The 27,653-nt window shown below is 38.4% G+C and overlaps 1 protein-coding gene across 2 annotated transcripts in view; it reads right to left on the reverse strand.

Moving 5' to 3' along the window:
- The window catches only part of LOC127652584 (speckle-type POZ protein-like), a 118,530-nt gene that overhangs the window by 18,711 nt on the left and 72,166 nt on the right, over nt 1-27,653 (reverse strand). For both annotated transcript variants that reach the window (XM_052138811.1, XM_052138812.1), the window contains exons 6-8: nt 15,915-16,042; nt 7,445-7,622; nt 2,406-2,461 (exon numbers count right to left, since the gene is read on the reverse strand). In XM_052138811.1, the coding sequence (XP_051994771.1) occupies nt 2,406-2,461; nt 7,445-7,622; nt 15,915-16,042 (362 nt within the window). The remainder of the gene's footprint in view (nt 1-2,405; nt 2,462-7,444; nt 7,623-15,914; nt 16,043-27,653) is intronic.

Consider the following 27,653-nt stretch of genomic DNA (forward strand, 5'->3'; position numbering starts at 1 on the left):
GAAGTGTCAAGATTGGGCAAAGAAATACATGAAGACAGATTTTTCAAAGGTTTTATGGACAGATGAAATGAGAGTGACTCTTGATGGACCAGATGGATGGGCCCGTGGCTGGATCCACTAATGGACACAGGGCACCACTTCGAGTCAGGTGCCAGCAATATGGAGGAGGGGTACTGGTATGGGCTGCTATCATTAAGGATGAGGTAGTTGGACCTTTTGAGTTGGGAGAAATTATTTTTGTAATTTAGTTGTCTAATAATTGTGCACACTAATAGTTGCCAAATAATTTTGAACACTTATATATTCCCGTGAGAAAGACAAAACTCACTTTTTCTTTGTTAAACATTCAGGTTTGAGGTTCAATAACATTTTGGATTGACTGAGACCATTGTGATTGTTCAACAACTAAATTAATGCTGGAGGAATACAATTTGCCTAATAATTGGGCACGCAGTGTACACTGGTGACTAAAGATTGGAATCATGTACAGATTTTGCGGTTTTGGAATGAAATTTGTACTTTAATTCACCAAAGTGGAATTCAAATTATCACAAAGTATAGTTAGGACAATACTGAAGTAAAAAACAGCACCATTACTATTCGAAAAAAGTTACTTTTTATCAAATCTAGACAGGCCTCATTTCCAGCAGCCATCACTCCAACACCTTATCCTTGAGTAATCATGCCAAATTGCTAATTTGGTACTAGCAAATCGCTTGCCATCATATCAAACATGGTTGAAAGCTATTTGGTTCGTTAAATGAAGCTTAACATTGTCTTTGTGTTTGTTTTTGAGTTGTCACAGTATGCAATGGACTGACATGTCTTAAGGTCAATATTAGGTCAAAAATAGCAACAACAATAAAAGAAACAGCTTTCTCTAGAATCTCATCAGTCAATCATTGTTTTAAGGAATGAAGGCTATACAATGCTTGAAACTGCCAAACAAACTGAAGATTTCATACAAAGGTGTACACTACAGTCTTCAAAGACAAAGGACAACTGACTCTAACAAGGACAGAAATAGATGTGGAAGGCCAGATGTACAACTAAACAAGAGGATAAGTACACCAGAGTCTCTAGTTTGAGAAATAGGTGCCTCATAAGTCCTCAGCTGACAGCTTAATTTAATTCTACCCTGTTCAACACCTGTTTCATGTACAAGAGTAAAGAGAAGACTCAGGGGTGCAGGCCTTATGGGAAGAATTGCAAAGAAAAGCCACTTTTGAAACAGAAATACAAAAAAGATTAATGTGGGCAAAGAAACACAGACATTGTACAACAGATAAATGGAAAAGAGTGTTATGGATCTGAACCCTGGCTTTGAGTAATACTAACTCAAAATTACCATGTACAAAATTGCAGCTGTGTGGAATACCCATAAACCCTTGCACTTGAATAAATTGTTTGGTCAAAACAAGGGGACTTATGTAGTAAAATAACTTTTTTTATTTAAAAATATGTTTAGTTTTAATTCTAATGACAGTTGTTGTTTTGTTGTAGCTGGTTAATAATTGAGATTTTTTTGTGAAGGGTGATTAGTGTTACCTCTGGTGAACTTGGAGCCTGTTAAGTACGCCATTCTTCTTTAATCAATTGTACTTTACAAAAGTGCAGATTTATGTGCACTAAGAAGTACTGAGTAGAGTCCAGTGTGCCATATGGCTAACTTAGTCATCAGTTTAGTCATAATTTACTTTGTACTGTATAATACATGTTATAACCAAATGTAAATAATTCAATCAAAACAACGATACTTTAATCACAGATGAGTTAAGATTACTTGTAACCAAATATATAAAACACCTAGAACAGATTTAAAAATAACAAAATATATTTTTTTTAGTTAATGCATTAAATTCCTTTAGTGTTAATTATAACAGCCCTAAAAACAACACATTTTCTTCCTTGGATTAAGTTAGATAGACCAAGTTAGATAGACATGGGTAACTCTCTCAATTTACACAGACAATCTTTAACACCTATGTGAAATAATTTAATTAAAACAGGTCTAATATGACTGTCACACTAAGAGCACACAAAAGAAAATGGCAAATAGTGATTTATGATCTGCTATTAATAATTTACCAAAAGAGGAAGATGGCACAGTTAAGCAGCTCTATAAATGTAGAGGTATTAGACCACAGACACAAGCACGTATGGACTGAAAATTGATCCTCTGATAGGAAGGATGGATTTGAGCCCTACTGAGAGATCACTAATAAATTGAGGCAGAATTGAGACATTAGAAGAACACTTGCATGAAGAATAACAAGCAGTTTGCATGAAAAGAGTCTGAGTGGCTCTGTGATTTTGACTGTGTAAAAGGATGGGAGTTGTCACAGCTTTTGAAGTTAAATTAGAGAATGAGAGAAAAGAGAGGTAAACAAAAAAACAAGACTCACCTTTTTACTCTCCTCCATCTCATGTTCGAACATGGCGCTGAAAACTGGGGAACGTGCTGCAAGAGAGAGAAAGAGATTTTTGTACACATAATAAACATGTCACAAAAAGTCAGGTTTAACGCCAGCTCTTGAAAGCAAAATATAGGCTTAAAATGTAATAAGGAATATTAAGAATCTCTGAGGGATAGTGAGTAATACGGAGCGTTTCAGCAATCAACATTAAGAAATATATTGGCATTTCCTAAAGGAAATGCTAGTACTTGCATTGCAACAACATAATAAGTTTGAGGAAAACTTTTGAAGGCTTTGGTTGCAAATTTATTTGGGTTAAATCTAATAATGCATCATATTGGGGTAAGTAAAGACGCTGACTACCACCCCTGGAGTCGCAAGTTTGAATCCAAGGTGTGCTGAGTGACTCCAGTCAGGCATCCTAAGCAACCAATTGGCCCGGTTGCTAGGGTGGGTAGAGATTCACGTTGAGTTAACGTCCTCGCGGTCGCAATAATGTGGTTCTCGCTCTCGGTGGGGCACGTGATGAGATGTGCGTGGATGCCGCGGAGAATAGCGTGAGCCTCCAAACGTGCTAGATCTCCACAAAATGCGCTCAACAAGCCACGTGATAAGATGCGCTGACTGTTTCAGACACGGAGGCAACTGAGATTCATCCTCTGCCACCAGGATTGAGGCGAGTCATTACGCCACCATGATGACCTAGAGCGCACTGGGAATTGGGCATACCAAATTGGGGAGAAAAGGGGAAAAAACTTTAATAAATAAATAATGCATCAGAGCCACTTTGCAGCTACTCAAAGTGAATCTTGTTTTCAGTTGGCTGCACACCAGTACCAACACTCAAGTCTCAATTTAGTGTGCAAATAGATGTAAGAAAGAAGACCATTCCCAATTCAGTTGGCAAATACTACAATGATGTCATTGCTGTAAATGTATGTCAATGGGAGATTTATAAACTTTCATCTTAAATTTCTTAAAACATATGTTTACAAAATAAATTAATAAATAAGATGGCACACCAAGGACTAAAATAATCAACAAATCCAAGTTTTAATGGAGTCTGTGAATTAAGTGGTTATGCCAGAATTAATTGGAGTTTAGTTGAAGTTAAATACATAGAGTTAGGGGTTTGTTCTAATGTTTAAATAATACCAATGCAGTGCTGCCTTGCAAGTTCTGTAACTAAATATCTTACAGTTGTTCATCAAACAATTGTGGAACTCATTGGCTGATTAACCCAGAGAATGATGGCAGCTCAGACCTTCATCTGTCTGATAAACCTGGATATGTAGTCAGATCTGTCTAGGGCAACTTTAACTTGTTTAAAGATTGTGGGAAGTCTGGCACATTATCACACACGCACACAGTCTAATCACAGCTCAAACACCAGACGATCAGCTCCATCTCCACGGCGATTAATGAGCACTATCAGGTACTGCAAGATAGCGAGGAATCCCACCTCTCCATGAGTGACAGCAAGAGAGAGAGTGAGAGAGAGAGGGGGCTGAGCTCTCTTTGGTGATGAGTTCTAACTTTCATATAATTTGTGATGATTTTGTTGACAATCTAAAATCAAGCAACATATGTGAATATTGCAAGGATTTTAGAAACATTTTAATGCATTAGGATTACCTTTAATCCATTCAAACTGTAATATCAATGAATCAAACCTCTGATTTAACAAATTAAAAAACATTCACTGAGGGGGCCTGGTAGCTTAGCGAGCAATGATGCTGACTAGCACCCCTGGAGTCACGAATTCGAATCCAGGGTGTGCTGAGTGACTCCAGCCAGGTCTCCTAAGCAACCAAATTCTCCCAGTAGGGAGGGTAGAGTCACAGGGATTACACCCTCCTAGTGGTCAGTGACTGTCTTAGAAGCAGAGATTTGTCCTCCGCACCTGCATTGAGGCGAGTGACTGCGCCACCACGAGGACCTAGTGGGAATTGGGGATGCCAAATTGCTAGAGATAAATCTAGAATTACTTCAAGCTTGAAGAAATTCTAGATTTATCTCTAGTAATAGCAAAACACATCAAGTCAAGTGTCAAGTCAAGTGGTTTTTATTGTCGTTTCAACCATATACAGTTAGTACAGTACACAGCAAAAGCGAGACAACGTTCCTCCAGGACCATGGTGCTACATAAAAACAACAAAGGACCAACACAGGACCACATGAGACAACACAACGAAATAAAATACCTATATAAAAAAACCTACATATACCTATATAAAGTACACGAGCAAACATGTGCAAAAAGTACAGGACAGTACAACAAATTTCTGACAATGAACAGGACAATAGACAGTGCAGCGCCGACCAGTACTCAGTAGTGCAAAAAGATGACAGTTTCTAAAAATGTAAACATAACATACTATGAGATAATGTTCTATGCACATAGCAGTTATTGAGGTAGCAGACAGTTATAAAGTGACAGTAATTAAAGTGCAACTCAGGACACGTGTGTGTCAAACCAGTCTCTGAGTATTGAGGAGTCTGACTTGGGGGAAGAAGCTGTTACACAGTCTGGCCGTGAGGGCCCGAATGCTTTGGTACCTCTTGCCAGACGGGAGGAGGGTAAAGAGTTTGTGTGAGGGGTGTGTGGGGTCGTCCACAATGCTGGTTGCTTTATGGATACAGTGTTTTTTGTAAATGTCTTTGATGGAGGGAAGAGAGACCCCAATGATCTTCTCAGCTGTCCTCACTATCCTCTGCAGGGCTTTGCGGTCCGAAGCGGTGCAAGTCCCAAACCAGGCAGTGATGCAGCTGCTCAGGATGCTCTCAATAGTCCCTCTATAGAATGTAGTGAGGATGGGGGTTGGGAGATGTGCTTTCCTCAGCCTTCGAAGAAAGTAGAGACGCTGCTGGGCTTTCTTGGTGATAGAGCTGGTGTTGAGGGACCAGGTGAGGTTCTCCGCCAAGTGAACACCAAGGAATTTGGTGCTTTTGACGATCTCCACAGAGGAGCCGTCGATGTTCAGCGGAGTGTGTTCACCTTGTGCTCTCCTAAAGTCAACAACCATCTCTTTTGTTTTGTCGACATTCAGGGACAGGTTGTTGGCTCTACACCAGTTCGTCAGCCGCTGCACCTCCTCTCTGTATGCTGACTCGTCGTTCTTGCTGATGAGACCCACCACGGTATTGTACATACATACAAAACACATACATACAAAAACACCCAAATATAGGAAGGAATAATAACAATTAATGTATTGCCATGACAACAGTATTTAATATATTAAATATTCCTTTACAATTTTACATCAGAAGTGTCATGACATTATTCAAAATAATTTTGAAGAAATTCAAATAAACATAAGAGGGCTATTTCAAAATCTCGTCTGTTAAAGTGCCATATTTCCTGCTGCCAGTTGGTGGCGCTATGACCGTGATCCATAATAGCGCATCCACGTTATCAGCCCCCATTACCATACATGCAGCTGAATTTATCAAAAACACACAACGAACAAGGGAAAATGTGTCACATTCCGTTTTCCATTTTTCCATTCAGTATTGCTTTGCAATGGCGACACGGTTCAAAATATCAAAAATCTGTTTGCAATTTAGCATCTATAATGTCTTGGCATGATGTTGCACAAATGTGGTGACAATCACATGAAACCCCTTGGAGCATAAAAAATTTCAAGGCCTGCAATTTAAAAAAAAATGCACATTCAATCCAAAATGGACAACTTCCTGTTGGGCAGAACTAATGACTGAAAGTAGTACAGCTTAATGAGAACAATATATGTAGCAAGTTTGGTAACCATAGAAGAAACTGACCCCACCACTTGTCAAAAGGTGGTGCTACAGAGCTCCCCAGCCACAACCATGTGTTCATTTTTGTTCTCTGATGTGTGTGCAAAATATCACGAAAATGCAAGTATGCCAAGTACCTCATAAACGTGAATATATATAAAAAAATGAATAATGAAATTTAAAACGTTGCCATGGCAACACTATTTAAGATATCAAGAATCTCCTCAAAATCCCTTCAAAATGTTCAATCTGTACGGTCTTGACATTATTCTAAAAAATTTGAAGCAATTCAGGTACAAATAAGAGGGATATTTCATGTCTGTTAAAAGTGCCACACTTCCACAACTAAGACAATGACCCACAATAGCTACATCACTGTGATAAATACGCAAGACCAAACATATGGCTAAATTTTTATTTAAATCACACGACGCAAGCAGAAGATATGAGACACTTCCTGTTTCACATTTTTTTACGTTACTTTATCGCGCCGCCATGGCAACACCATTTAATCTATCAAAATCAGTTCACAATTTAGCATCGTCAATGTCATGGTATGATGTAGCCCACAATTGCTATCTGTAGCATGAATAAACTAGGAGGAGTATTTAAAATTCAAGAGCATGCATTTTTCAAGCAATACAAAATGGCTGACTTCCTGTTGTGCGGACCTCATGATTGTCAGCATAAAAGGTCAGATCTATATATGTACAAAGTTTGTGACTAGCTCAAAAAGTATGTGCTACAGAGCCCCCCGACATGTCCATCTTATAGGTGGCGCTACAGAGCCCCCTCTACACGCCCATGTTTGAACTTATGCCAAGCCCTAACGGCCAACAAATCTGATGTGTATGGAAGACATCATGAGTTTTTGAGCTTGTTAAGTGCCCCAAAAGTGCCCCAAACCTAGGGAAAAATCCTTAGAAGAACAACAGGGACTCCGCACTTTCAGTGCTTGGGCCCCAATAATCCTTAGAAGAACAATAGGGCCTCCGCACTTTCAGTGCTTGGGCCCTAATAATCCTTAGAAGAACAATAGGGCCTCCGCACTTTCAGTGCTTGGGTCCTAACAAGTATATGTTGAAATTAACAAAACTTAATAAGTGCAGTAGTGTTAGTCCATGTTAACTAATGCAGTTAACTAATGTTAATAAATACACCCTAAGTGTTATCTGCACAAGTAATCAAATATCAGCATGCATTTGAATCTCAAAGAGTGCATGAGAATGTGCCTGAGTGTGTAAATGAGTTACCTCGCATCTTACCTGCTAGTATGGCTTTGTGTGCCTGGAACTCCTGCCCAGCGACACACAGCGAGCAGTCTGTGAATCTAGAATGTTCCCACAATCCACCCAGTTCATCGGCCAGCCGGCAGTCCGGAACCTTCACCATGTTCATGGTGTTCTGCCCAGAGATATTCACAGAGTCCTGCACCACACTCACCTAAACACACCAAAATAGAATGCAAAAACAAATCAGTGCTGCCAATCTGCAAAATAAGTGGAAAAACCCCAAATAACTCATATCAGTCCACTACTATTTTAGACACTACATGCATGTGAACTAAGTTAACTTTCATGTTTATTTTCTCACACGCATTTAAGAATATCCATATGGCAGACAATATGGCAGATCCCCACTAGAGTGGCTCAGAGTGGACACTACAAAGACTGTTCAACAAGGGCAGCCATCTAGTTATCTCTTAATTTACACAAATTGCTTCAATTTGTTGCTGGTCTCTGTGTGCAAGTGTGTGCGTGCTTGCACTTGTGTGTGGCGGGCCACCATGCTGACTTTGCCACCTGTTCCTTGCAGACATAAGCATGTTCATATATCTCACTCCAGGAGTCTCACAAACTCACACACACACAAACTGAAATGTCACAGGTTCTAACATCAAGTTAATTGCTATATAAGGCATCACTTCTTTAATGAGCAAAAATTCTGAAACACAGTGACTGAAGCAGTGTTTCAAAACCTTGCGAGCTGCCTTCATTAAATGCATTTTTAGGTATCAGAAACACATACAGAGCATTTAATTCATGGTCTCTCAATGCAGTTTCTTAAAGGTGAAGTGTGTAATATTTTTTAAATATTTACATAGTGCCCTATGCCAGTTCAATAGGCAGAGACAACCACAAGCAGGCTAAACCATTCTTACTTTTATCTTGACAAGCAGACAAACCTGTTTGAGAAAGAGTCATTATTTTAATTTCGTTTGGTGCAGCCAGTAGCACAGATATTACACACTTCACCTTTAAAACTAAGTTTTTCCTATTTAGCAGACCAAAAACAATTAGCTAAGCAAAGTCCAGGGTAAAATCAGAGAACATGCATGGATAGGAGTGAAATTACACAATAGAAGAGTTAAAGGGAGTGAGAATAAGACAGATGGATATAAATGGAGGAGGGAGTAAGTGTGACACACAGGAAGAGGGTAAAAGAACATCGCAAACAGGAAATTAAATGTCATGGACCATTGTATGTTCTTAATGGAGGCGTAAACTTTCTCCTGAAGGAAAAAAAAAAAAAAGAGACCGAACAAGAAAGGGAAGGACAAACAATAAAAGAGCGTGAGAAAAAACAAGATGAGGCAGGTTGATGACCTAAAAAAAAAAAAACCTTAGGAAGGAATGTTGGTGGGAAAACAGAAATGGTAACATGACACAACTGTATTTTACACATCTTCTGTCCATTAATGAAAACTAACAAGCTGTTAGTGGCAATACAACAAAATAAAAATAAATAAATAAAAATAAATAAATAAAAAAAACACATCAGAAACAACCAAAGAAATATATATAAATATACATAACACATGCCACGTCAACAGAACTCACCAAAACCGCCTGCTCTAACAGAAACCACCAAAAACACCTGTACTAACAGAAACCACCAAAAACACCTGCACTAACAGAAACCACCAAAAACACCTGCACTAACAGAAACCACCAAAAACACCTGCACTAACAGAAACCACCAAAACACCTGCACTACCAGAAACCACCAAAACACCTGCAACAACACCAAATCAACAGAACAACCAAAAACCCTGCATTAAAAACACAGAAAACCAAAAGACCTGTGCAAACACAAAGCAAACAGAACCAACCAAAACACCTGCACTAACACCACACTAGGGCTGCACAATTTGGGGAAAATTTCATATTGCGATTATTGAGGCTAATATTGTGATATGCGATTGCGATATAATAAACAAATGGTAACATGAGTCAACTTGCTTGGTTATCAAGGAAAATGCACAAATAGATTACTGATAATGCTGAAATGTGTATTTCTCAACTCAAACATACACACTAGCAACAACAACAACTATAAATGCTGTGTTTTCAAACGAGCGTCTCCGTGTTAGAGTGTGCATCACCCGGCAGAACTTTAAACCTCTCCCGGTCTCGACTCCCGCTCAGATTGGGTCTCTTCCGAGACTGGTTGAAGCGGCTCTGACCGCACCGAGAATGACAGTTTTGGAGTTTGTGTTTATTTACATGGCACGCTCTCATATTATATGAACTTTAATTAAGGATGAAATAAAGATATATCGCCAAGCTATGATCGGTGTTGTTTTTTCAGGCCACCAGTTCAGTGTCAGTCTGCTCGGCATCTATCTCCACGCTGAACACCGGAAACTAACGTGACCATACGTGCCACTCCCTAAACTGAGACTGACTGGTCATCTTTTTATTAGCGGTGTAGAAAATGGGCAAACAGCTCTCAGAGAGAATGGGCTGTTACATCCACACATGCACTTATTTAATATAATCGCAGCATTTTGCAGTCATATAATCACACAGGCTGACATCACGATTGCGATATGATTTATCGTGCAGCACTACACCACACCAGATATAACCAACACCTGCACCAACAGAAACAACAACCAAAACACCTGCACCAACACAAACACCCGAAACACCTGGACAAACAGAACCAACCAAAACGCCTGCACCAAAACAATAAGCCAAAACACCTGCATCAACAACCAAAGTACTTGCACTAACAGAACAACGTACTAAAAGAACACCACACCAACAGATACAACCAACACCTGTACAAACACCAGCAGGAACATCCACTAAAACCTCTTCACTAATAGAAACAACAGCCAAAACATCTACGTTCTGTATGTGTTAATTGCTCATCACCCCTCTCCTCTGAAACACACACATTCTTACTCGCTAAATTAAACTCACGTGAACATTCATCACTCACGCATTAGTCGCATGCAGAAAAGAGAGAGGGAAAGAAGGAAAGGCAGGAAAAAAATAGAAGGACACTTCCAGGTTATTCAATGCTCATGCTAATGAGCTAAGCCAGGTCATAATAAATTCATTGATTAATCAAAGCAATTTACAAACACTTTAATTAGAGAATTACCACACTGTATATTCTCACTTCAACTCTTAATAACAAAAACACCTCCGCAACACACCAATACATCACACTGGGTAGCCCCGCCCACAGCGAAATCTCATAGGTCCAAAATCCAACTGCACATATATGTATTTTAAACTTAATACACTAACGATTGGCTGAGGTTTTGTCGATTCACTCAGCTTTTTGCCTTCGCTACAATTACACGATGCTTGAAGAGTCATTTTGTGAGAATTTATTTGATCAGCTATTAGGCACTAAAAGCAATCCTACCTCCTGCACAGACTGTTTTTTTCCTTCCCTCCCTACGGCTTTCATTCAATAATTTATGTATCTGTCTATCAGAGCTATTTATGATGGAATGTGTTTGTTTGTTTACAGAGGTTCTGAGAGTGACCAAGCATGAAATAGTGTAAAACAATTTACATATTAAATCAAATAAGCTAATTAACTCCAGATAGATGTATCTCTCTATACCATCTCATTTAGCTGTACAAACACAGATCTAATAAAAATCAATCCACACACAAAAATACATGTGTGCACTGAGATGGGTACACAGCTAATACTGGAATGCAGACAGTGTAAAAGATCCCATGAAATGATTTTGTGGCTTCTGGTCAAATTTTGATGTTTAAAATATACAAATATAATCTTTTACTCATTGGTATTTAGAAGTTTATTTCCAATTAAATGACTCTAGAATGAGAATTTTACTCACTGCATCCAAATAAAAATGAGCACACCTACAGTTTCCGAGATATAGAGATAGAAAAAGGGGAAAGAGAGAGGAGGAGAAAGAGAGAGTGCACAGAGGCAGGCTGATATTTGTGAGCAGCTGTAGGTGTATACAGTGATTCTGTTTCAAACTACACATACGCTTTTACACGCATCATTTCCACTCAAGCTGTTCAAGTCTGACCTTGACCGCAAACATCCATTTCTCTCCTTTTTTCTCCTTCAACTGCTCTTATTCCTATCTTCTCCCCCCTTCTGAGACTAGCGTCTGCTTCTAGTCAAGGAAACACGTGTGTGTGTGTGTGTGTGTGTGTGTGTGTGTGTGTGTACCGACTCGTCTGCAGAGAGATACAGACTGATCGCTCTAAGAGCCACACTCACGAAAACGGATTCCTGTTAATGAAATGACTTGAAAAAACACAGTTCATAGAGATCAAACATAACATTGTTGTAAAGATTATTGCTTATTTGCAATGAACTGTTTTTTAGGCAGTCACACATTAGTTTGTCACATCTGCAGTGTGAATGTACACAAGGAAATAAAAAAACTTTCAGTGTTAAAGACCACATAAAATAGCATGACGAGCAGTTTTCAGCTCATAAAAAGAGAATTAAAAAAAAATATGCAGTGTAAGCATAAAAATAACCCATAAGACTCCAGTGGTTTAATCAATGTCTTCTGAAGCGATCCAGTTGGTTTGTGGTGAGAACAGAAAAAAAAATTGAACTCCTTTTTCACTGACATCTTGCCATTGCGGTCTCTAGGCATGATCAAGACACTTCCTATAGTGCCATCTAGTGCTCTGTGCATGCATCAATTAAAAACAGGTCTAAACGGGATCTAAAACGTTTTGTGATAGGATGACAAAATACACACAATGTGACCACATCGCATGAGCCAGAACTTTGAACGTCCAAAAAGCACATAAATGCAGCATTATGTATTTCATACAACTCCAGTGGTCTATTTAAGTCTTTTTTTTTTTTTTTTTTTTACTAAATTTCCACTTTCTTCATATTCAAATCGCCACCTACTGGGCAGGGAGGATCATTTATTGTAAAAAAGGACTTAAATATTAATCCATTTCTCACCCACACTTATATGGATTTTACCACTTGAGTCATATGGATTACTTTTAGGCTGCCTTTATGTGCTTTTAAGTGATTCAAAGTTCTGGTCACCATTCACTTCCATGGACCTACAGAGCTGAGATATTCTTCTAAAAATCTCACTTCGTGTTAAAGTCATTTTTATTTATATAGCAAAACACACCAAAACACTTTCCGGACTTTCAGTTTCATCATACCACGTTAGTGGAATGACCTTTCCAACTCAATCAGTGAAGCTGACTCACTCTCTGTCTTCAAAAAATGGCTAAAAACACATCTTTTCCAAGAGCACTTAACCAGTCACTAAAAAAATAAAAAAAATTAAAATATACAATTCTTGTTCCACTTAAATCTGTTTTGTATACTATTCTGATGATAGTGAATCTTTGTAGTATGGCACTTTTCATACCACTGTCTCCTTAAGATGATTCGCTTATGTTTTCCTCTTTTGTAAGTCGCTTTGGATAAAAGTGTCTGCCAAATGAATAAATTTAAATGTAATATAGCGCATTTAAAAATAATGACAGCTGACCAAAGTGCTCTAAAAAACAAATCAGTAATTACAAAATTCATAACAAAACACAAGGACAACATGAAAGACGCAATGACAAAAAAAAAAGTACAACTAAACCTGCATATTTCCATAAGCTAGAGAAAAAAAAAAAACATTTAAAAAGAGATTTAAAACCATCAAAAGTTGGGGAAGATCTAATATTGGGAGTCAGCTGTAGACTATTTGATGACCGAAGAGTCTAGAGGTATGATGGTGAGAGAGGAGATCGGCAATATAATGAGCCGCCAAACTTATTCAAAGCCAAAACATTATGACTTCTAACAGGTGAAGCAAATAACATTGATCATCTTCTAACAATGCCACATGTCATGGTCTGGGTAGATTAGATGGTAAGCGAACAATCAGATCTCATAGTCAACTTGTTGAAAGAGACTTTGACAAGGGCCAAATTGTTATGGCAAGATGACAGGGTCAGAGCATCTCTGAAATGGCAAGGCTTGTGGAGTACTTACCAACAGTGGTCCAAGGAGGGACAAAACACAAACTGGTGACAGGGTGTTGGGCACCAAAATATCAATGATGTGTGAGGGCAACGAAGGCTATCCCGTCTGGTCCGAACCGACAGAAGGTCTAATGTGCCACAAGTCACAGAAAACTCTAATGTTAGTTACGGGAGGAATGTGTCATAACACAGTGTGTAATCGCACCCTGCTGCATATGGGGCCGCAGACAAGTCAGAGTGCCCATGATGATCCCTGTCCACTGCCAAAAGTGCCTACAATGGGCACACGAGCATCAGAACAGAACCTTGGAGCAGTGGAAGAAGGTCGCCTAGTTCGATGAGTCCCGTTTTTTTTTTTACATCACGTTGACGGCCGTGTACGTGTAAGTCGTTTACCTGGGGAAGTGATGGCACCAGGACGCAATGTGGGAATACGACAAGCTGTTGAAGGGAGTGTGATGCTCTGGGCAATGTTCTGCTGGGAAACCCTGGGTCCGGCCATTCACAGGGTCAATTTGACACATGCCACCTACCTAAACATCGTTGCAGACCAGGTACACCCAATCATGGCAATGGTAGTCCCTAATGTTATTGGTCTCTTTCAGCAGGATAATGCACCCTGCCCCACTGCATACATTGTTCAGGAATGGTTTGAGGAACATGATAAAGAGTTCAAGGTGCTGCCCTGGCATCCATATTTCTGCAGATCTCAATCCGATTGAGCATCTGTGGGATGTGCTGAACCAACAAGTCCAAACCATGGTGGCTCCACCTTACAGGACTTGAAGGATCTGCTGCTAATGTCTTGGTGCCAGACACCACAGGACACATGAAGGACAGTATATAGTTTGGTAACATCATACCATATATATATATATATATATATATATATATATATATATATATATATATATATATATATATATATATCTATCTATCTATCTATCTATACATATATATATATATATACACACACACACACACACACACACACACACACACATATAAATATACATTATACACACACACTCACTTGGATGTGCAAGATCATCAGTATTTTTTACACATTCTCGAAGGAAAAAGACCATTTAAATCTGCTAATAGTTAGTTTTGTCAACTTTTAAGAGTACAAAGTGCATATAGATGACATCAAAGCTAACAGACATGAACTAAAAGCCACAAAACCTACATTTTAAAATTACACTTTAAACAGTCAGATTATCAAAACCTCTTTCTCGCTTTCATTAGGGTAATATGGTTTAACAATACTTCAGCACACCTCTCTTTCTCTAATTTCTTCTCCCTCCATCACATTCTCCGCTGAACCCTCAGTGTTTTGAGGGTGAGGAACAACAAAGCAGATGCTGCAGGTATAGAACTTTCCCTCCTCTTAACTAGCTACCATTTCTAAACTTGTGTGTGCATGTGAGTGTGTATCAGCAGCAGATGCTGCAGCCGTAGTGGATCTCGGAGATATCAGTGTGGCATATGGCTACACTGAGTGAAAGATAGTTGCTGTCAGATGGGGAGAGAGAGAGAGAGAGAGAAGAGTAGAGCTCATTTATTTACTATGAGCAATCTACCTGCCGGAGGTTGGAGGTAGAGTTAGGGAACGAGAAGAAAAAGAAGAAAGAGAAAGCAAGAACAGGTGAAGGAGACCTGAGAAGGAGGGGTGTATACAAATTTAACAAAATAATGGAGGGAGAAATTGAGCTCAAAATGAGAGAGAAAGAAGGTAGGCAAGACAGGAAGGAATAGCTACCAAGCTTAATGAACCATTAGCAAAAACTGACTACATTTCATCCATTTAATTTTCCTTCAAGTTTTAAAGTGAGAAAACCAGAATTAGAAACTTGTTTTTCCCCTCAAGCCTTCCATCTAACTGGCCACAATGACACTAAGTACTCCACCTCTAATGGGAGCCCTCTCCTCGTTAAAAACAGAGAAAAAGAGACAGAGAGAGAAAGTATGCTCAGGCCCCTATTTAAGAAGCCAACACCTAAAAAAGAAACAGCATAACAGAGGAGAGCCAGAGAGTGAGAAAATCATCAAATGTAGGCATAAAAAGAGAATGGAATTGTGGGAGGACATATAGGAGTTAAGAATGGTGCAAGGAAGAAGGGAGGAGGCAAGGCAAAAGCTCTGGGAAATTACAGATACAGATATAGGAAGTGAGTAGAGAAGTAAAAGGGAGAGGAAAGAGTATTGTGAATGTGGCAATGGAGCCGAGGGAGAATCCAAACTTGCTCACCCAATAGTCTTCGCTCTCTGATATGAAGCACTTTGAATCATTTAGTCAACTTCCATGCAATTATCAAATTTGCCTTCATATTTCATTTAACTCCATATGAGTGTGTGCATTAAACATGTACCATTACGGTGACAACAACTTTGTCCTTGTCAACTGTCAAAATAAAAACTTCCATATCTTAAACATACTACAAGAAGTGCAGCGTATGATTGGTCATGCATCACTTACCTCACAGAAGAGCGTCAATTTGTCATCAGGTAACAGCCCATTGGCCTCATCAAGGAGGAAGTCCCGCCTTATGAACTTCTTGAAACCCCAGTCTTTTCCCTGTACGAACCGATATGCCCGTTGACTCTCTGCACAAAAACAAAAAATAGAGCATATTGGCATGCCTTTTCCTGACAGAACATCTCACAAAATAGTTAGGTGGAGAAAGAGCAGTGTCCTCATTCTTAGTCTCAGCAATAAGATGGCCTGCGATCAAAATTTCCAGAGAACATCTGTTAATTCAGTTGAAGTAGAGAGTGAGGCAAAAAAAAAAAAAAAAGAAATTCTATTTAAGAAATCTCACACAAATCTCCGGAACTTATCTGAATCCAAATACTCTTAAAGAGACTTTTCTGCTTGTCTTACGGGGTCTATAATCTTGCTTGCCACTAAGTTCTGCATTATTACCAGTCTGATTATTCTGTGATTTTCACTCCCCTGCTGTTTCTGTGAAAGCACCTTAAACCTGCATGCATGCATGTGCCATTAACACATATACTCCCTCTCAGGCTTATTTCTTGGCTTTCATGCTCAAAACTTCTCTTCATCCTGACTGCAGATGTTTCAGTAAGAGCTTTTCTACTAATGTACATGGAAAGGTTTATCACTCAAATTACAAAAAACAAATCTATATATAGCTGCAAGCAGCGATGATGGGCCCAAGCACAACTGCTCCATTTCCACCCAGTGACCCAGTGGTAATAGTAACATGTGATTAGTCCCAAGTCTAAACATACATCTCAATTTTGATCTACATCACACATTGCACAGAGAAGATTAGAGACACTTCCTGTTTCCTATTTTCCGGGATTAATTTAATGCCTCGCCATTACAACACCGTTCGATATATAAAATTTGTTCGCAATTTAACATCTTCAATGTCTTGGCATAATGTTGTCTAAATGTGGTGACAGTCTCATGAATCACCTAGTAGGAGTTTTGAAATGTTCAGAGACTGCAATATAAAAAAAAAAAAAAAAAAATTGCCAACTTCCTGTTGGGTGGACCTAATGACTATAATTATGAAAGTTATCCGGCTTGATGAGAACCATGTATGTACCAATTTTGGTGACTGTAGGTGAAAATGGGGGTGCTACAGAGCCCTCCTGCATCATTTGTCTAGCCCTAATGGCTGACGACTCTGATGTGTGTGCAAAATTTAATGAAACTTTAAGCATGCAAACTTGCTAAGTGCCTCAAAAACATTGAAATATAGGAAGCAATAATACCAATGAATGTGTTTCCATGGCAACACTATTTAAGATATCCAATATCCCTTTATAATTTTACATCAGCAGTGTCATGACATTATTCTAAAGAATTTTGTAGCAATTCATATAAACATAAGAGGGCTATATCAAAGTCTATTAAAATTGCCTTAGTGCTACCACTTGGTGGCGCAATGAACATGACCCATAATATCCATATCAATAAGTCTATTAAAAGTTACATACTTCCTGCTGCCAGTTGGTGGCACTACGACCGTGACCCATAATAGCTGCATCCATGTGATCAGCCCCCATTACCAAAGATACAACTGAATTTTCATCAAAATCACTCGATGCACAGAGAAGATTCCTGTTTTCCATTTTTCACCGTAAATGTATTGCTTCGCCATGGCAACACCGTTCAAAATATAAAAAATCAGTTTGCAATTTAGCGTTTACAATGTCTTGGCATGATGTTGCACACATTGTGCCAATAAAATGAATCCCCAAGGAGAAGAATTTAAAAGTTCAGAGCCTGCGATTTTCATAAAATTCTAAATGGCCGACTTCCTGTTGGGCAAGCTAATCACTGCAATTATGAAAATTGTTCAGCTTCATGAGAACAATATACACCGATCACCCACAATATTAAAACCACCTGCCTAATATTGTTAGTTCCCCTTGTGCCGCCAAAACAGCACCAACCTGACCAAACAGCACCAATCTGAGATGCTATTCTTCTCAACACAATTGTACAGATCATGCCATGGTCCAAATCACTGAGATCATATTTTTCTCAATTTCTATGGTTGATGTGAACATTAATAGAACATTCATTCCTGACCAGTATCTGCATGATTTTATGATTATGATTTTATTTATGAAAATGATTGGCTGATTAGATAATCGCATAGATGATTGTTGGTGCCAGATGGGCTGGTTTGAGTATTTCTTTAACTGGCGATCTCCTGTTATTTTCACACACAACAGTCTCTAGAATTTACTTGGAATTGTGCCAAAACCAAAAAACATCCAGGGAATCTAGATGAAAATGGTGGTGCTACAGAAACCCTGTTATATGCCAATATTAAAGGGAGAGCTACAGAGCCCCCCCAACACGCCCGTGTGTGAATTTTTGTCCAGTCTTAATGGCCGACGACTCCAATGTGTACCAAAATTTCATATAAACTTAGGCATTCCAAGTGCCTCAAAAACACCCAAATATAGGAAGAAAAGAATAATAACAATTAATGTGTTGCCACGGAAACAGTATTTAAGATTTCAAAAATTCCTTTACAATTTTATATCAGCAGTGTCTTGACATTATTCTAAAGAATTTTGAAACAATTCATGTAACATAAGTGGGCTATTTCAAAGTCTTATTAAAATTGCCTTCCTGCTGCCAGATGGTGGCGCTATGACCGTGACCCACAATAGCCACATCAACGTGATCAGCCCGCAAGGACAAACATTCGGCTTAATTTTGATGTAAATCACACTTCCTTTTTCCCAATTTTTGGATGTTACTATATCCCGTCGATATGGCAACACCGTTCAATATATCAAAAATATGTTCGCAATTCAGCATAGTCAATATCTTGGCATGATGATGTCGCCTAAATTTGGTACCTGTAACATGAAATCCTGAAGAATATTTCAAATTCCAGACCATATATTTTTCAAACGATCCAAAATTGCCGACTTCCTGTTGGGCAGAGCATATGATGGTTAGCACGAAAGTTGTTCGGCTTGATGAGATCTGTGTGTGTTCAAAGTTTGGTGATGGTAGCTCAAAAGGAATGTGCTACAGAGCCCCCTGAACATGCCCATCTTCTAGGTGGCACTACTGTACAGATATCACAAACTTAATCTATCTTCACATACTTGAATTACCCATCAAATTAAATTTTAAAAACTCAAATTTCATCTTCTGCAGTCTATTTTGCAATTAGAATATTACAGCAAAAAACACCATGTTAAGAGTGCATTTTTTTTAACTTGTGACATGTGAGTGACAGAACTTTTGTTTCATGTTCTCTGCTTATAATACATTCCAATGATTGAAAAATCAGCATGCATTTCATTAGGCTCGTTTGAGATGAGCAAGTTCTGCGCATAACCGTTCAACAGTGATCACGGACAGGTGCATGCCGGTTAGAAATCTGTCTGACTTGTGGAGATATCATGACCACGTATGTTAAAAATACTCACATAAGAGCAAGGCGCAGTTGTAGCAAGCAGGTGGCAGTTGCTTTTTCCGAGCTGTGCGAACTGCAAGCACGATGAGAAATGACTTGCTTATGACACGGCTTAATGCTCATTGGCTTAAACAATCGTGACATTTTGTTCTCTTTTAAAATGTTTGATTTTCTTATCTCTAATAAATTTGTGTATAAATGATATGTGAATATTCCCAACAATTTCTGTGTGGGATATGTGATTGGTATCGTATTTCTGAAATATCACAAATTTGTGTCTTTATTAGACTAAAAATGTATGGAAAGACATGTCTTATGGGGGAATTAAATAACAGGTATGTTGAGTATCATATATATTTTAATTTAAAAGCAACAGAATTTAAATTGCATCCACTTTATTAACAAAAAGCACTTGAATGTGAATCATGTGATATCTGGCTTTGATCTCATAGCGGCTAATCCACTGAGAAGTTAGAACTGTCTGATTTGACAGATTTTATTTCACTCCTCCACTGAATGCACCAGCCCGCTCTCTCTTTTTGTATTGCTTTATTATAACAGTTCACATAAAAGAAGGGGATGAAGAAAAAAGCAAAGAAAGAGAGAAACAAAAACATAAAAATCTATGTACAAATGTGTATTAGAATATTCAAGAACCATAGATGCAGGGGTGTCTAAGATGGGTAAAAGTTACCCTCCAACGTATCATGATACTGATTGGGCTCAAACAAAAATTTCCAAAATGGGACATCTTTTTTGACCATCTACATTTATGGATATAGCATTAACATAACATAATAAATAGGTTAAGGACGTCACAGATTTGATTTTCCACAGGTTTATCATAAAAAAAATAAAACATTCTTAACTTCCAAAGTAATCTCAATCCCAGTGATCTCTTGCACCAAACTGCTCTCTACTTTCAAGGCGAGGCATTTTACATCACAAACGAACCTAACGTAAGAGTCCAATGATGAATAGACTCAAACATTTTATCCAAAACATCGAAAATAGGGGGTAAATGGGGGAAAACCCAGACTGATCCTCTATTTTTATGTTATCATGTAATCAAAAATGTCTAATTTCAGTAAAATATTGAAACAAATTCATTTTTATGCTATCAATATCGGTGTCTCTCCTATTCTGTGGACTCCACCCACATCCTGATCTGTGATTCACAGCCAGAGCTCTCATGCAACACAGATCAGACACACTGTGGTATTACCAAATGCACATTGGCCATTTACCTAGATCAATCCGGCCAATAGATCTCTAGTAATGGTTTGACTGGCAGATCATGTAGGCAATTGTGTGAGGTTTCCATAGTTACATGGGCTGGAATTTCTCAGTTTCATTTGAGTGATCCAGAGGAATCATCATGTATAATTTATGGCAGAAAAAAATATAATATGTTTGTTGGAAATGAAAATAGTTGCTGGCTCCAACTGCTAACATCACTTGCATTGTAATAGGGCTGGGTAATATGGACCAAAATTCATATCACTGTATTTTTAGGATTTTTACAATGTGAGCTAAACTTTCAGTTATAAGTCAAAGCCACATATGAGATCATAAATGAAGCTTGCATCACATTTTGTTTTGGGGCAGAAGACCTTTTGGGTTACAGTAGTACTGCAGTGTATGGTGCTGCTGTAAACGGTGGAAGCTTCCACTTTTGGATGCAACCTGTGCATGGCATTCTCTACAGCTGACATGCAGAGCTCAACATTAAGCATTGTGATATGTATAGTATATTGGTCATTATTTGTCCAGAAAAAAAAAATAGGACATTTATTGGTTTCATGCTCAAGTAACATGTCAGAGTTTCTGTTCTATGTTTTCTAAAATTATGACATAGCCAACCTAATAGTATTATACCCATGTAATCAACTAGATTATCTGGGACAGAAATATAAACTGCTCTGGGTAGAGGAGAATATTTTATGTTGCGTGTACATATGGTAGTCAAATAAAGGAAAGCCTCCATCATCATCATTTACAGCAGGGGTGCTCACACTTCTAAGGAATGAGATCTACTTTTCCATCATGTTATTGCAGCAAGATACCATACACAATATATAAATGTATAAAAAGACCAAAATTTCAGTAGTCTTTAGTGAAATGTGACGATTTTTGATAAAAGCTTCAATACAACAAATAATAGCCTAACAATAATTAAATTAATTATAAAATTAAAACAGCATTAAGTATTCAATTAAACATTTAGAATTCAGAAAACTGGAGTGTTTTCTACTTTGGCTCGGTTCGTTTAGGCATTCATGAACACGTCAATCACACTCAGATCCGCACCAAAACAATCGGTCCAAGACCTCCTGAACAAAGTGGTCTCTGACCACTGGGACCGATTGCAAACAAACTCTGGAGCGGTTCGCTTGTGGTGAGAATGCAATACAACCCAACGGACCAACGATCCAAATAGTATCCCAAAAAACCATGAACACACTTGATGGATCTGCAGAGAAGAAATCTATAGGTCAGCACATTGTAATTCATAATCAAAATGTGGATAGAGCCTTTTGCGACTATATATTAGACATAATTGCATATTTAAAAAAGCAGTTATTTAAAATTCCTGAGGTAAATCGTATAATCGCTTCTTTCTTTTGGACATAGTGGCAAAACTAACAGTAGGACTGGTGTTAGCAATTTTATGAAGGATGAAAAACATCTTTGCTGTATGTGGCATCACTCTTTCTGATGTCTGTTTGTGTGTGTGCACAAGAGAGAGAGAGAGCTATGTGTCCATGAGAACAGGCACTTTTCTATATAGAAATAATACAAAAGCAGCTAATGACAGATAAAAATAACCATGACGAACATTTTACAACTCATTTCCATCCGAGTGATAGATTTTATTTGCAGTGCAACCTCTGACTGGTACGCACATTCTGTAACACATAGAAAGGTTTTTCACAACCATGACATTATAAACAATAGTTGAAAAACAGTATAAAAATTGTAACATTTTAACCGGTATTTGGATGTAAAAGCTAAATCTCTGAACAGTGCACAAACTGTGACAAATGAGGGGACAGTTTGCTCACATGTGACATTTATTAAAACAGTTTTGGCCAGTTTTGAAATGTTGCCTTGTGAAGGTGAAACGAACCAAGAAAATGCAAACACTTAACAATTTAGTTCCTGTTTTGGAACAATTTAAACAAGTGTCAGGTCTGACAATGCCCTAAAGCATGCCGCACACACAAGCCTGTCAGTCAAACAGCATGCAGCTGTTTTGCTGCTCATCTGATCTTTTAAATCCAAACCAATTCCAAATAATTGAACCATTGTTTTCTTTTTACAAACCAAATCTTCTTTGGCAGTGTAAACAAGCCCTCTGTCTCCATTCAAGTTGCAGGAGAACTTGTGAACAAGTTGGGTGGGGCCAGGTTTGCGCACAGCAGACAGAGAGGGAGATTGGGGGCAGGGTTGTACGAAGAGTTTGAGAATGGAGATGCAAACACAGCATGGGCTTTACAGTAGAAACGGGTTGTGAAACGCCGCATCAAACTATATCGATATAAACGGTATTGTCTCATCCTACATCTCGTTTGAAAATATGATATACGTTAAAAAGTCGATATACCACCCAGCCCTACATTGTAACCAGTTATTTTAGAAGTTATTATAATATTTCTAATCTTGTAAACATCTTATATAATGTTCAAAAATTCACTTTACATGTGGGTTGAGGGGTGTTTCTAACATTAGCTTTGTTTAGATCCCTAATTTTCTAACTACTGCCCCATCTTAAATGGCATTTTATGAGAAAAAAAATACTTGTCCTGCCCTTAGAAAAAGCATTCATATACAGTGGCATGCAAAAGTTTGGGCACCTCTTATCAAAATTTCTGTTGCTGTGAATAGCTAAGCGAGCAAAAGTTGGCCTGATTTCCAAAAGGCATAAAAGTTAAAAGATGACACATTTCTATAATATTTTAAGAAATGTTACTTTTTATATCATCTTTTACAGTTTCAAAATAACAAAAAAGGAAAAGGGCCCAAAGCAATAGTTTGGGCACCATGCATGGTCAGTACTTAGTAAAACCCCCTGGCAAGTATCCCTGGTTGTAAAGGCTTTCTGTAGCCAGCTAAATGTCTTTCAATTCTTGTTTGGGAGATATTCGCCATTTTTCCTTGCAAAAGGCTTCTAGTTCAGTGAGATTCTTGGGCCGTCTTGCATGCACTGCTCTTTTCAGGTCTATCCACAGATTTTAGATGATGTTTAGGTCGGGGGACTGTTAGGGCCATGGCAAAACCTTCAGCTTGTGCCACTTGAGTTCGTCCATTGTGGATTTTGAGGTGTGTTTAGGATCATTAACCTGTTGTACAAGCAATCCTCTTTTCATCTTCAGCTTCTTTACAGATGGTGTGATATTTGCTTCCAGAATTAGCTGGTATTTAATTGAATCCATTCTTCCTTCTACCAGTGAAATGTTCCCCTGTGCCACTGGCATAAACACAAGCCCAAAGCATGATCGATCCACCCCTATGCTTAACAGTTGGAGAGGTGTTCTTTTCATGAAATTCTGCACCCTTTTTTCTTCAAACATACCTTTGCTCATTGTGGCCAAAAAGTAATATTTTAACTTCATCAGTCCGCATCTAAAATGCATCAGGCTCGTTTAGATGTTCATTTGCAAACTTCTTAAGCTGAAATTTGTGGTGAGGATGCAGGAAAGGTTTTCTTCTCATGACTCCCCATGAAAGTCATATGTGCAAAGGTGTCGCTGCACAGTAGACAGTGCACCACTACTCCTGAGTCTGCCAAATCTTCCTTAAGGTCTATTGCAGTCAAACAGGGGTTTTGATTGGCCTTTCTAGCAATCCTATGAAGAGTTCTCTCTGAAAGTTTTCTGGGTCTTCCAGACCTCAACTTGAACTCAACCATTCCTGTTAACTGCCATTTCTTATTTACATTACAAACGGAGGAAACGGCTACCTGAAAATGCTTTGCTATCTTTTTATAGCATTCTCCTGCTTTGTGGGCATCAATTATTTTAATTTTCAGAGTGCTAGATAGCTGCTCCTGATTGTTGGGACAAGATTTGAGGAGTCAGAGTATGTATAAAGCTTTGAAATTTGCATCACCTGGCCTTTCCATACGATGACTGAGAACAAGCCATAGCCCTAACAAGCTAATTAAGGTCTGAGACCTTGGTAAAAGTTAGAAATAAAATCTATTGGGGTGCCCAAACATTTGTATGGCGCTCCTTTCCTTATTTTCACTCTAAAATTGTAAAAAAACAAAAATATACTAATACTGCTTAAAATTTTGAAAAGAACGTTTAATCTTTAACTTTATGCCTTTTGGAGATCAGTTCATCTTCTACTCACTTAAATATTCACAGCAACAGAAATTTTGACCAGGGGTGCCCAAACTTTTGAATGCCACTGTAACTGATATTTTTGTTTTATTGTTCTCAAATTCATATTGTGTTTTTATGCCAATTTCTGCTGAGTTGGTCTTTTGGGAATCATTCACCAATGAAGCTTGGCTGTCCGCCATTGGATATTTCTGGTACTGCATCTGAGCAAAGTGTCACTCAACCTAAAATTTAGAACAGAACTGGCTTTGATTTTCTAGTGTTTTTACATTTCAGTTGATATTGTTATTATATTTAATTTATATAAAAAATAAAGTTAATGCAGTGCATTTTTTATTTTAATATTTATTTAATTTCTCTTTAAAAACTGCTTTCACTTGCACTGCCATGGCAACATTATTTAAGATATCAGATATCCATTCACAATTTAGCTTCTTCAATGTCCTGGCATAATATTGCCTAAATTTGGTGACAATCACATTGTATTTAAAAGTTCAAGGTTTTCAATTAAAAAAAAGAAAATGCACATTCAATCCAAAATGACCAACTTCCTGTTGGGCGGTGCTAATGACTGTAAATCTGAATGTTGTCCAGTTTGATAAGAACAATATATGTAGCAAGTTTGGTGACCGTAGAAGTGACCCACTTTTGTCAGAAGGTGGTGCTACAGAGCTCCCCAGCCATGCCCATGTGTTAACTTTTGCCCAGGCCTAATGGCTGGCAACTCTGATGTGTGTGCAAAATATCATGAAAATTCAAGCATGCCAAGTTACTCAAAAACATGTAAATATAGATAAAAAGGAATGACGACATTTAATGAGTTGCCATGGCAACACTAAGATATCAAGAATCCGTTCAAAATAAAAAAAAATTGAACCAATTAAGGTAAACATAAGAGGGATATTTCAAAGTTTATTAAACATGTCACCCTTCCTTCCGCCAGTTGGCGTTGCTGCGACTGTGACCCACAATAGCCACACATCAATGTGATCAGCACGCAATGCCATATGGCTCAATTCTGATGTTAATCACATGGTGCACGCAGAAGATGAGACTTAATGTGTCCTATTTATTTTACTTGATCGCATGCCATGGCAACACTGTTCGATATATAAAAAATCCACAATTTAGCATAATCAATGTCTTGGCATGATTGCACCCACATTTGGTAACTATAACATAAACCCCCCTAGGAGGAGTATTTCAAATTCCAGAGCATGCATTTTTCAAACAATACAAAATGGCTGACTTCCTGTTGGGCTGAGCTTAAGACTGTCAGTGCGAAAGTTGTCTGACTTGAGGTCTACACATCTACAACGTTTGGTGACTGTAGCTCAAAAGGGATGTGCTACAGAGGACCCCGAACATGCCCAACTTCTTGGTGGCGCTACAGAGCCCCCTACAACATGCCCAGCCTTAATGGCCGACGACTCTGATGTGTCTGCAAACTTTCAAGAGTTTTTACACATGCAAAGTACCTGAAAAGTACAAAAAACCTTGAAAAGAAGAATCCATAGAATAATAGAGCCTCTGCACTTTAAGTGCTTGGGCCTAAAAAGTGCTTGCTTCGGACATATCTAAACTAAAGCTAAGGCTGTTTAAGTACTATGCTTAAAAACGAATATACTATCTACACTCACGGAGCACTTTATTAGGAACACCTGTACACCTACTTATTCATGCGATTATATGATCAGATACTGATCAGGAGCTTCAGTTAACGTTCACAACCATCAGAAAAAATGTGATCAGTGATTTTGTCCGTTGCATGATTGTTGGTGCCAGATGGGCTGATTTGAGTATTTCTACATCTGCTGATCTCCTGGGATTTTCACACACAACAGTCTATAGAGTTTTACTCAGAATGGTGCCAAATACAAAAAACATCAGTGAGCGGTAGTTCTGCAGATGGAAATGCCTTCTTAATAAGAGAGATCAACAGAAGATTGCAAGACTGGTTCTAACTGACAGGAAGGCTACGGTAACTCAGATAACCACTCAGTACAATTGTAGTGAGCAGAATAGCATTTTAAAATGCACAACACGTCGAACCTTGAGGCGTGGAAGACCACGTTGGGCACTTCATTAGGACCATAGTGTTCCTAATAATGTGCTCAGTGAGTGCATATAATGGCACATTTAAGTGTACTGACTGAAAGACTGCAAGAATACAGTTAAAACAGTTTTTATATATAGATTATATTATCACATTATTATGATTAGTTTGTCATGTCTGTAATAAAGGATGAAATTTGTATCCAATGAGTGTTGCATTTTATGTATTCATGAGTTTATTTCTACTGATGAATGCGGAATCAAAATGTGTTGACATAATCCTCCTAGGGCATTTCACCTCACTGTTTTCATATAGAGGAAAATAAATGCATGAGACAGGAAGTGGAAGAGGGGAAAAAGAGATGAATAGATTTCTTTGTGCTTTTGTTGCATTGTGGGTTTGTGGGACAAACACACCATCAAGTGTGACATACTCTTCCTAAACATTACACTTGTTCCACTGAAGAATCTTCCGTCTTTTCTCTGTCGGTTGAGCACAGCTGGGGCTCAGTCATTGCCTGTTAAACTACTGCTGTTTGTTTGTATGTGTGTGCGCAGGTGTTTTAACAGTGTGAAATGGTTGTGTTCACAGTTCAGCTGTGACATTCATACAGATTCACACAATAGGGGTGCACTGGAACAGACAGAACAAGAGCAAGGGCAAGGACAGACATGCCTCAGGAAGACCCATGGTGTGGGGGAATGAATCATCTCCCCTTAAACCGGAACTTAGTCACAGTAACTTAAAGGGGAAGTATGTAACTTTGTGTCAGTATGTTCTACGATCCCAGTTTATTGTCCATTGACAACTACAAGTAACCCATTTGTCGGTTTATCTCCCCCAAAATTATAAACACTGAGCCTACAAGGCACCATCAAAACATTGATGTT

This window comes from Xyrauchen texanus, chromosome 12, assembly GCF_025860055.1.
Source record: "Xyrauchen texanus isolate HMW12.3.18 chromosome 12, RBS_HiC_50CHRs, whole genome shotgun sequence".
NCBI classification, from domain to species: domain Eukaryota; kingdom Metazoa; phylum Chordata; class Actinopteri; order Cypriniformes; family Catostomidae; genus Xyrauchen; species Xyrauchen texanus.